Here is a 12453-nt window from a genome sequence, read left to right as displayed (position 1 = left end):
ATAAATTGATCCTTGAAAGTGATGTAAACTGATATCGAACTCAATTCACGGACAGTACTGTGTTAAACTTCTGTACGTTTTCCAGAAGTATCTCTTTATTTTACACATGAGCCAAAAAAAATTTCAACAAAAACAAAAGCTAAATTATGACTGGGATTACGGACAGTAAAATTACAGTTCAGTACTTCGTGTAACCCCCACGAGCATTCAGGAGAGCACGTACACGTCGAGGCATGCTGTTCACGAGATTTGCCAAGGTTTTGACAGGAATCGCTTGCCACGCAGTGACAATAGTCTGCTGCAATTCACGCACAGAGGTAGGCTGCTGGTCCAAGTTGTCGATTTGACGCGTTAATTCTGCCCACAAGTTCTCTATCGGATTCATATCCGGGGACGTGGCAGGCCACTCCATATGCTCTACACCACAGTCAGCAAGAAAGTGTTGCATCATGCGAGCACGATGAGGCCGTGCATTGTCATCTTGGAAGACAAAGTTTCTTCGAAAGGCTGCACGAGCAAATGGAAGCAATGTTTCTTCCAGAATGACCCTGTACTTGAACTGGTTCAGGTTTCCATTCAGAACAACCAGGTCAGTTTTGCCCCCTGCATGAAAAGCAGCCTAAACAGTCACCCCACCACCTCCAGCTTGGACTCTTGGCACTATACAATCTTCAGTGTGGGCTTCATGCACTTGTCTGCGCACTCGGACGCGGCCATATTGACGATAGACCAGAAATCTAGACTCGTCACTGAAAGTCACGTGATTCCAGTGTCCTGGCTGCCATTGACGGTGCTCTCTGGCCCACTGCAATCGGCGCTGGCTGTGTTGTCTGGTCAGGCGTGGCTTTCTCAGTGGACGCCTGGCACGATAGCCTGCTTGAACCAGTCGTAGGTTGACTAGCCTTCTGGATACAGGCACATATGTCAGTTGCTGCCACTCAGCCCTAAGCCGATTAGCTGACTTGGTACGGCCATTGCAGACTAACCGGTGCAGCTGGCGATCATCTCTCCTTGTAGTTTTGCGTGGACGTCCTGGCCTCGGTATTGGAGTAGGGACACCTCTCTGAGCGTTTCGTTTCAGGATCTTTGACACCTGACCTTGAGTGATGCCATACTGCCGAGCAATAGCACGCCGTTTCATGTCGTAATTTCGTAAAGCCACCACTCCATGACAAACAGCATTGTCGAGTTGACGGACAATCTCCAGAGGAAGCGGCAATAACGTTTGGAGACGTGCAGCAGTTGTTTTCCACTAATACAGAACGCAACAACCCTTATATACCCGATTGTGAAGCCAATCGTCAAATGTACCGGTCCTTACATTTTGTCACGCCACCTGTGATATAATCCTTTTATTGACTTCTTGCTGCGAAAGACAATCAGTGACATGGTTCTTTCAACAAAGACATCACCGAAGGGTAAAAGAAACACACCAGATTGATATACTGAGTAGAGAAAGTAAACCCAAGTCAAGAAAAAAAAAAAATTCCATATTAAATGCCAAGTCTGTATATTGCGACCTAGGGACCAAACCAAAAATATGCATATTTATAGCAGCCCTCACAGCCCATGCAGCACACACTCCCACCACTCTCCCCCAACCCCTCCTTCTCCCAAACATGATTTGTCATATCATCATTTTGAACTGACTCGATGCATTCACAAACCCCAGATATGACCTTCTCATTGGTGTTAAGCACCTAAAACAAGTAAGATATCTCCCTCTACTAAGTCTGCCTGAATGTTGGTAATGACAGCATCTTCTATCCAATAGCAGATATCCATGTTCACACAAGGTAACCCCGCAAGGTTTGAGGTCGTAAGGTCGCCTTCCTGCCTGCTTTATTGCCTGGTCAAGCACACTGACCAAAATATTCTGGGGCCAGGCGGCAGCACTCGGTCTTCAGGCACAGAGGCTACAGACACACGTATACACGGCATTCCCAACACCGCACCGACATAGGCACCACATTCCTTTCTTCCCCTCTCCTACTCCATTTTGTACCGACGCAGGTCCACCTGTTTGCGTGGGTGAGCAAGAGGCCGATCCAACACCCCAGTCTCTCTCTTTCGCTCTACTTTCCCAAAGTGTGTGAGGCATTCCTGTCCATCACAAGATAAGTAAGATTGTCTAAGGGGATCTTTATGTGCTTAAGGATTGAGATTGTTCTTATGTCTGCATCTGTAAATACATGCCTTGTGAATATTTGTTGTAAATATGTGCCTTGTCTTCGGTAAACCGTTTCAAACTTGCTCGGTTGTCTTTTCCATCATTGGTTCAATATAGCATATGTAATAGATAGACGGGCTGTTGTACCCCAGCAATTCACTACAGTTGATAGCTGTCGTCGCACTTACAGTTTCCCTCGGCGGTATCTAATAAATAGATACAGGATGGGAAGTTGAGAGCGTGGTTCTCTAGTTGGCCAGATAAGGTAACGCGACGTTGGGCACAAGGACCCAGCTCGATACTGTTGTCCTAACTTGCGGATGCTTAGCAAACCGTCGGCCCGCTGAGTTATCCATGGCTGGTGGCTTCAATGTCAGAGGTTAAGTAGGGGGTCCAAGAACCCCCTCGTGAACCCCGTGCTCAAGCCAAAACCCATAACAATGGTTTCTGGCTTGCACAAAGATGAACACTCTTGTTGTATTACAGAATCAGTTAAAGTGGCTCTCCGTTGGATTTGCCTTCTCCATGTTGAGAAAGCAAGCTGGTCGGCCATAAATGCCTCACCACAGGATTCAGTGCACCAGTGCCGAGAGGATGGATGGGATAGTCGCATGCATGATGAACCAGTGCATGAGAAAAAGTGAGCTTTTGTGAAAGTATTCTCACATGGAATTTATATCAGGTGCTGTGGAGATGGTAGCCAAATTATTTTGTGAGAGAGAAGATTGCAGAGATGTTTAGCATTGTTTCTTTGATTGGCAGTTTGGTGCTACTTCCACAATGTTTAGTCTGTGAAACACTATTGCATTTTGTAATGTCGTTTGATGTGCAAAGATAGCTTTAAATAGTCACATATTTTCTTCAAAATGTTTGTGCACCATGGGTTTTGCCACATGATGAAATCCAATTCAGTATAGAAACCGCTCCATCTGCCAAAGTGAGAAAAACAAAATTCTTACCGATTTGAATGGTTTCAGGAACATGTACATTTCCATTTGAGATTCCACTCATTGTTTTTATTACATGATGTTTACGGAGGCTGTTTCTTTTAGGGGTAGGGTGGAGCGGTTTTCCAAAGGAAAAATATTTTTGTAAAGTTTGAATCTTATTATCTTGATACCATCAAGTGCACTCTTCATGGAGCAACGCAAAATGCATGACTTTATTACAGAAATAAAACAAGACAAGCAATGAAGTTCAAAAAGCGAGATCGCAAAATGGTGACAAACCATGGAAGCACAACCGAATTAACATTGATAGAGATCAAAATTTCAGTGGTCTTGTGTTTTGACCACAATCTTGCTTTCAATTGGTAACGACACGGGACACATTTGCCAAGCCTCCTGGTTTCACTTCACCCCACCATCTCTTCCTTCAATGCTTCCTCAGCCCCTTTGTTGTGCAAACATTGTTGAAGAAAGCTACATCTCATTACCTCCCGGACTTAGTCTGAAACTCATCTCCATTGCTTCATAACATATTTAGTCGTCTATTGAGCCAACTCTGTCTGTTTTCCCTCTTGCTTCAAATGACTGCTGCCATCACCACCTCCTTGGTTTCTCTGTTGCCTGGATGTTGCACCACTTGTATGAGTTTTTATACATTCGATGAACCCCAATCTCTTCCATCTGCCAATGGATTTCATGAACTATGGTGCATCTGCGTTTTTTTGTCTGCCTGCCTCCCCTCCGCTCTTTCGTCAGTCTGTTAACCCACCTTCCTCTCTTGTTTATCTCTTCAATGAACTCACTTCTATGGGGAATAAAAATATTAATACACTGTACATACCCCTTAAGAAAGGGATGGCAAATGTGTCCTATTTAGTTGAAGGTGACCACAGTTGAAAAGTCAGACCTCTGTGCCATTTTCTCATACAAAATCTTCAGTTTACTATGTAAGTCTGTTTCTTTTTTAACGATGTTACAATCTGCTCACTTTATGAATGTGTTATGCCCTAAATAGACAATTACTTAAACAGTGCAGTCTGGCACAACCATACTTTGTGCACAGGACCTTTACACCATAACACTAACACAAACACAGTAAATATCATAATGATGTAACCTGTAAAACCACCAATCACATGGTTGGTGAGTTTTATTTGTGGCATACGATATTTAATTGATCCTGGAACGGAGAAAAACAACACACACACACACACACACACACACACACACACACACACACACACACACACACACACACACACACACACACACACACACACACACACACACACACACACACACACACACACACACACACACACACACACACACACACACACACACACACACACACACGTTATACTAAAAAATAAAAAGATTTGCATCACATGAACAAACTATGAAAAACAAGTGTTGAAAAGCAAAACATTGTTTACATGGGACATGGGTGCAGCGATGTAATGTTGCATTTGATGATTTCAGAGTTCTGCTCCAAGTTCTTACGGACACGGTAGAATTGATCCACATAGTCAGAACGACCGAGGAGTTCCACAAAATCTTCATCATGTGTTATAACCAGCAGCTGAAAATTGCTTTGCTGAGATCGGCTTTTGATGATTCTAAAAAAAGAAAGGGACACATTTTCAAATCGAGCATTTTAAACATCAAATACGCATGCCCATACAAGTCAGAATGGCGAATGCACCAAACTTGCTAACTCAGGAAAAATGTAAATCCATTAAAAAAAGAATGATATATATATATATATATATGAGATGGGGGAAAAATAATTTTTTTATTATTATAAAGTTATTTAAGTTGATGCCAACTTGTGGTGCTCTGATTAGAAAGTTCGACTTAAACTTGCAAAAGATGTATGTATTTTAAAATTACAGGCACTCCTCTCCATACACACCCCCGGTTACCGCATGTTCGCTGATACGCAATGCATAAAGTGAGGAACACTTTTCACTATAAACCACATATTTTCGCTGATGAGCATTTTTTTTCCAGCTACGTCTAAAAGGGTAGCGTATGTGCTGCGATGGTGAAAATGGAAGGGGGAAGCGTATGTGCTCTCAAGGATGATGGAAGGTCATTATTCCATTGAAAAGCAATACAGTACTATTGTACATTATTGTAAATCAACATCTATTAAATCGGTCAATGCTATTAAACGGGTTTTTATTTTTCATCTGCATATCATTCCTGCTTTATTTTAATCAGCACATTGTACTTTTGTTGTTGTTGTTGTTGTTGTTGTTGTTGTTGTATAGCCACGGACAGTTCTCTCGAACAAGCCTGCGGCAAGGAGACAACCAATCGATCTCGCAGGAGCGATCCAGAGACCCCAAACATCCAGGATGGTGTATCCCCACCTTCACCTTGTTAGGGCCACAGCAGAGTCAGAGAGAGAGAGAGAGAGAGAGTCAGAGAGAGAGACAGAGTCAGAGAGAGAGAGAGAGTCAGAGAGAGAGAGAGAGAGAGAGAGAGTCAGAGAGAGAGAGAGAGAGAGAGAGAGAGAGAGAGAGAGAGTCAGAGAGAGAGAGCGAGAGAGTCAGAGAGAGAGAGCGAGAGAGTCAGAGAGAGAGAGCGAGAGAGTCAGAGAGAGAGAGTCAGAGAGAGAGAGTCAGAGAGAGAGAGTCAGAGAGAGAGAGTCAGAGAGAGAGAGAGTCAGAGAGAGAGAGTCAGAGAGAGAGAGTCAGAGAGAGTGAGAGAGTGAGAGAGTGAGAGAGTGAGAGAGAGAGAGAGAGAGAGAGAGAGAGAGAGAGAGAGAGAGAGGACGAAAGAGAGAGAGAGAGGAGAGAGAGAAAGAGAAGAGACAGACAAGAGGGAAAGGGCCAGTCGATGGGGACGAATGGAGTTCAACCACCGAGAAGAGGCATCCCAGATAGTTGTCATTGTACTGTACTTCAGACTGCTGCACTACTCCGCATTGCAATACTTTGAACATAATAATAGAGTGGCATTATATCAGGTAACTTTCTTGAGTATCTTTCATTAAACTTCCCCCAAACCCTACAATACGGGTGAAAAAACGACCTGTATCGACTCCATCAAGCACTCGTGATAAAAGGTCATGCCACTCTATTACTTTAGATGTGGTAAAAGGCATATTCATTTAGTTATACGCTTTGTAATGTTATGTATTGATTTACCGAGTTATGTATTTTGTATTTGGTTACATTCATTTGCATAAGGTGTCCGTGTAGGGGTGGTAATGTATATTTTAATCTCTGGACCAATGAGAGGCAGCATGGCCAAGTGCTTGCTGGGTAAGGAATCATGTTATCTAGTTTAGCTAGGCCGGACAGCATCATCGAGTGAAGTGGCTTGACATTGTGCAAGTGTGGGAGGATATTGCATCCTTTTCAGGCCTTTTTCCACTGCCCTGCATGATGAACATTTCGTGTATAAATTCAGTGCTGTATTGAGTGAGGCAGTTGTGAGGCAGTTGCAGGAGAAGTACATGGAGAAGAGGAAGAAGTTGTTTCTTGGGTTTGTTGATCTGGAGAAAGCATTCGATCGGGTTCCACGCAAAGTATTGACATGGGCATTGAGGAAGTTAGGAGTGGAGGAATGGTTGATCAGAGTAGTGATGGCAATGTACAAAAGAGCGCGCACAGCTGTAAGGACGAAGGACGGGAACAGTGGTGAGTTTGAGGTGAAGGTGGGAGAGCATCAGGGGTCGGTACTAAGTCCACTACTATTTGTAGCTGTGATGGAGGTGCTGGCTCAGAACGTAAAGGAGGGTTTACCGTGGGAGTTGTTGTATGCAGATGATCTGGTGTTGATTGCGGAAAGTATGGATGGACTGAAGGAAAAGATGAACACGTGGAAGGAATGTATGGAGACAAAAGGTCTGAAGGTGAATATCGGAAAGACGAAGGTGATGGCAAGTGGTAAAGCATGTGGTGAGGTGGAAAGAACTGGGAAGTGGCCCTGTGCTGTGTGTAGGAAGGGTGTCGGAGTGAACTCCATTCAGTGTACAATGTGCGCTGAGTGGGTTCATCAAAAATGTAGTGGTCTGAGAGGGTCATTAACCAGTGTGGCAGCTACATTCAAATGTAAGGTGTGCACAGAGGGAGCTGCAGATGGAGGAAATGTTGAGTTGGATCTTGGAGACGGCGTGAAGCTGGAAGGTGTGAAAACATTTTGCTACCTCGGAGACATGCTGAATGGAGAAGGTGGATCAGACTCGGCAACGGTTGCTCGAGTGAGATGTGCATGGAAGAAGTTTCGGGAATTGAGTGGCGTGCTGATGATGAGGGGAGTGTCGTTGAAGCTGAAGGGAAAGGTGTATGCTGCATGTGTGAGAAGTGTTATGATTTATGGGAGCGAGACATGGGTAATGAACGTAGAGCAGCAACGAAGGTTGGAAAGGGTGGAAATGCGAATGGTTCGACGGATGTGCGGAGTATCGTTGAGAGAGAGGAAGACAAATGATGAATTGCGAAAGATGATGGGAATAGAGCCTGTGATTGATGCTGTGAAGCGGAACAGGTTGAGATGGTTTGGTCATGTGTTGAGGAAGGATGAAAGTGACTGGTTGAGAAGAGTGATGGAAATGAATGTAGAAGGAAGTAGAAGACGGGGAAGACCGAGAAAGACTTGGCTAAAGATGGTGGAAGAAGAAATGCGGGCAAGGGGGTTAACAAGGAGAGATGCAGAAAATAGGGCAAAATGGAGAAGATTGTCATGGGGACCGCAAGGCTAACCCCCGCTCTAGCAGGGAAAATGGCCTTTAAAATGCATGTTGTTGTTGTTGTTGTTGTTGTTGTATTGAGTGAGATTCAGAGATTTTTGCTTGCAGCTTTGCAATTGCGTTTTCTCTCCGTACGTACGACTCTTCAATAAAAATCCAGTGATTACAAAGGTCTTGTCATCCTTCCTTTGAGGAGAGACCCCCTACATCCGAACATCAGGCCCCCAGGAATGCATCTTCGACATAACACTACAAGCAAAAGTATCCGAGAAAGGTTTACGTTAATCTCTCAATTTAAATTATTGTATGGACTTTAAAAAGGTAAATTGTGTTGCACTCCTGGGCCCGGTTGCTGGAACCCCAAATAACTTAACCAATGGATAATAGTTATCCTGTGGTTAAAATTCTTATCCGAAAGTTAACTACCTTGTTACTAACTTCCTTGGCACTACTGAGCTACTCGCCACTAATAAAACTTTCAATCACAGCTCAATGGAGTACTGTACTCCCCTCTGAGCTGGTGCTTCTGCCTCACACCGAGCTCGGCTTCACGCTGTAGAAACCAAGGCTTTTAGGATCATTGGAATCTCCCGCGATGAAGCTGATTCTGAGGGTCTTTCACTCTCTCACTGCAGCCATGTTGGCGGTCTTTCTATCTTCTACCGTGAATCCTCGTTAGGATATAGGACCCACGATATGGTTCCTCAAGGTTGCTCACCCCATAGTCCTGAATAAATGATGACCCTATTGCAGCAACAGATTCTCGTTAGTGTCTTCTGTATGCCGAAAGCCGAAGCAAAGATCTGTTAGGCTTTCCTAGTGGATGGCGTATAGCCTCTTTTGACAGTCCATCGTTAAATTGGGGGTCGTGTGTGTGGTAGATTTGACCATGTATCCACCGTGTGGTCCACCGCAACAATATTTAGAAGTTGTACTAAATCCATCATTTCAGGGAGAATTAACCTGGCCAGTACGGCAGCTTATTCACTAGTACATGTTATTTATGACAATGATTACACAATACTTCATCTCACAAAGCTTCAAACATGTAAAGACTCTCAAAAGGAATAATTTATATCCAAATGCACCTTATACAATGTTGTAAAACTTATTACACTCAATAACATTATATTCTCCAGCTCATATCGACACTCCACACTGATGACATGCCAAGCATGCTAATTATAATCACAACTTACTCTTGCCACACAGAGAAGGCATAAACACCTAAAACCAATTGATATTGTTAAGAGATACCCTCTTTATAATAGTGGTGTTTCACATAGCTTAAGCTTCACAAATCGTAAGGAACAATAAATAACGTTATGTACAAAGGCTATAACATGATTCTTCTAACCAGTTGTTTATGCAAATGTTGGAAATGATTCGCATGTTAAAAAAGTGGAAATCAGTGTAACGTAAATGTATCATGTTGCTCAGGAATATATTTGATTGCACAATTCATGATTAGCTTGCATGAGTATCCAAAAACTGACATTTCACGACTATTAGAACACTAATGGAACCCAATATGTAAACTTGTGATAAAGAATGATAAATATGCAATTTTTCAGGATAATTAGAATAGGTGGTCAGTGCAATAAACCACTTGTTTTTTTTTTTTAACACTGCATTGAAAGCTTTCTTATCCAACAACCTGATATGAAAGTATTGCCGTTTCGATAACAAAAAGTGCTAGTATGATTTTGTAAAATGTACAGGTCATTTCAGTTGGGACACATACTCAACCAAGGCAAGAGCAAGACTTTCGATGTTCTCACGATCAAGGTTGGTGGTAGGCTCATCCAGCGCAAGGATGCCACAGTTAAGACAGAAGGTTTCAGCTAATGCAAGCCGGATTATTAGAGAAGCCAGTACCTGAACATGAAAATTGAGGATACAGTTAGACAAATAGGGCAAGATCATTTTTTCTGAACTTCTTTAAGGCAACCAATTAAAAATAAATGCTCAAGTGCTTGTTCATTAAACTGAAACAATAAATTATAGATACTGTTAAGAATAACAATTTCAGTGTCTGGAATGACAAACTACAAATTAAGACAAGACAAAAAGCTGACTTGGCACGTTTGTCAGCTTTTGATGTCAGCCAAAACGATAATGGAAGGTTTTGATGACGATAACTGTCGAAAGCATTGCAATCATCGAACAAGAAAAAGAGCAATCAGAGATTGCAAACCCTCGCCAGGATGTATTTTCAGTGGTTTTTAAGGCTTTTGTGTTGAAACAAATATGGCGGATGAACCACGTAACAGATGACGTCACCATTATTTTTTTTCTAAACTAATTTATTCCTAGATTATGCTCAATAATTTCATCTTTATCAGATTAAGTTTTGCACGAGTCGAATTATGACGTCATGATGGAGGCTCCTATGACATCATCATTAACATATTATATTCCCCATGGAGAGTTCTTTACAATGAGCCATGTCTCAATTTTTTCTATTCAGCACTTTCGGAGATATAGAGGTGCAAAGTTTTTCGGTTTTTCCAAGATGGTGGCCGAACCACGTGACCGATGACGCCATCATTTTTTTTTTCTCCACCAGTTTATGCCGCCATGGTGCTCAAGAAATTTAATCTTGATTGGATGAAGTTTTGTACTTGTCGAATTATGATGTCATAATGGAGGAACCTATGACATCATTAACATATTTTATTCCCCATGGAGAGTTCTTTGCAATGAGCCATGTCTCAATTTTTTATATTCAGCGCTTTCTGAGATATAGAGGTGCAAAGTTTTTCGATTTTTTCAAGATGGCGGCTGAACCACGTGACCTATGACGTCATAATTATTCTTAAAAAATTATACAGGTGGAGTTGCACCTATGGTGAAAATTTCCTGTCAATCGGACCAACGGTTGCAGAGAAAATCATATTTATTCTGTGCGGACAAACAGACAAACAAATGAAAAATCGGTCAGAGACCGAGGACTTGCCGGAATGTACTTTTTTATCGGCCATTTTCGACAAATATGGCGGCAAAACCACGTGACCGATGACGTCATCATTATTTGTTTACTAAACTAATTTATTCCTAGATTATGCTCAAGAAATTTCATCTTGATCGGATGAAGTTTTGTACTTGTCGAATTATGACGTCAAAATGGAGGCACCTATGACATCATCATTAACATATTTTATTCCCCATGGAGTTCTTTACAATGAGCCATGTCTCATTTTTTCTATTCAGCACTTTGAGATATAGAGGTGCAAAGTTTTTTGGTTTTTCCAAGATGGCGGCCGAACCACGTGACCGATGACATCATCATTTTTTTTTCTCCGCCAGTTTATGCCGACATGGCGCTCAAGAAATTGCATCTTCATTGGATGAAGTTTTATACTTGTCGAATTATCGAATTATGACGTCATAATGGCGGCCTTGGGCCGAGAGAGTTAAAAATTGGGCACAGTCAGCACAGCCAATTGACTTTATCCAGGGCAAGACAAATGTGTGTGTAAAGTTTGGCAATTCTGTGTGCAATGATGTAGACGTAGTATTGCGCACAAACAGACAGACAAACCAACCAACCAACATACTTGCCAGAGTCTTTTCCGGCAAGTAACAAACGGACTCAAATGCAATACCCTCTCCTCTGGCGAGGGTAATAACTGAGGCTGGCAAAATCCAATGACAAAATAAGCATGACTGCAACAACCTTCGGTGTGCGTGTGTGGTGTGTTAGCACGTGTGAATTAGACCTGCCTTCTGTCCAGCACTGCAGTGACACCTCATGTCAAGTCGTGTGTCCGCCTGCACCCTGACCACACGATAGTTGTATGTGCGCCGTTTGTCTGATGTGAGGAAACCCTCATCAGCATCTGAGCAGATCTCAATGTATTCAATGTCTGTGTGGAAATACATGTATAACAAGGTTTAATACAGATCTAAAATGCCAATTTGAACGACAACACAGCATGATAGAAACAAACAAATAATCATACTTTGAAATATATCAAAATCAGAGGGCACAGGCACAAACCAGAAAAAGAGGAATGGTGTAACAACAACAAAAAACATCAATTACATTTTAACAAAATTAATTTATTCAACCTCATTACAAGTTTTATCAATGACAAGGATGATTTTAGCAAGTTATGACATTGCTGAACTGTCTTCATATATCAACATACATACAACCGTTAAACCACCAAACCCCACTCCAGATTTTGCTCATGTATCCATCTTGTCCACCCCTTTCATTCTCCCTTACGCATTACTTTTACCTGCATCCATTATTTGTCCATCTGCATCTACCTTCTCCCTCCGTACTGCTATTGGCGTTTTCCCTGTTTCCTGCTGTTCCCTTTGTTATGTTGTGTCCTGATTTGTTTTGTGTCCTAGCTCTTCCACGAGCCTAGACCATGTATAGAAAAGTATCCCTAAATAATTCCTGTAACCATAAAATATGAACTCATTACCTCTGCCACCGAGGGTGGACGGGAGTTCGTGACTTCAGAAAGTATTCACACCCCTTGACTTTATCACATTTTGTTCTTACAGCCTGAATTCAAAATGGATTTAATTGAGTTTTATGTTCAGGTTCTTACAGCCTGAATTCAAAATGGATTTAATTGAGTTTTATGTTACTGATCTACACATAATACCCC

General features: G+C 42.2%; 1 protein-coding gene across 2 annotated transcripts in view; it reads right to left on the bottom strand.

Moving 5' to 3' along the window:
• Positions 1–3304: 3304 nt before the first annotated feature.
• RAD50 (RAD50 double strand break repair protein) overlaps positions 3305–12453 on the bottom strand; it is an 84197-nt gene continuing 75048 nt past the window's right edge. The window contains exons 23-26 of one of the 2 annotated variants that reach the window (XM_068113977.2): positions 11549–11691; positions 9567–9700; positions 4554–4736; positions 3305–4297 (exon numbers count right to left, since the gene is read on the bottom strand). In XM_068113977.2, coding sequence (XP_067970078.2) covers positions 4288–4297; positions 4554–4736; positions 9567–9700; positions 11549–11691 — 470 coding nt within the window. In that variant the 3' untranslated portion in view covers positions 3305–4287. The remainder of the gene's footprint in view (positions 4298–4553; positions 4737–9566; positions 9701–11548; positions 11692–12453) is intronic. The other variant, XM_078776728.1, reaches the window with a different exon arrangement.

The sequence above is a fragment of the Myxine glutinosa genome, chromosome 4 (genome assembly GCF_964187855.1).
Source record: "Myxine glutinosa chromosome 4, kmMyxGlut1.1, whole genome shotgun sequence".
Taxonomy (NCBI): domain Eukaryota; kingdom Metazoa; phylum Chordata; class Myxini; order Myxiniformes; family Myxinidae; genus Myxine; species Myxine glutinosa.
Note: the sequence above shows the minus strand (reverse complement) of the source record. Positions and strands in the feature narration are given on the sequence as shown.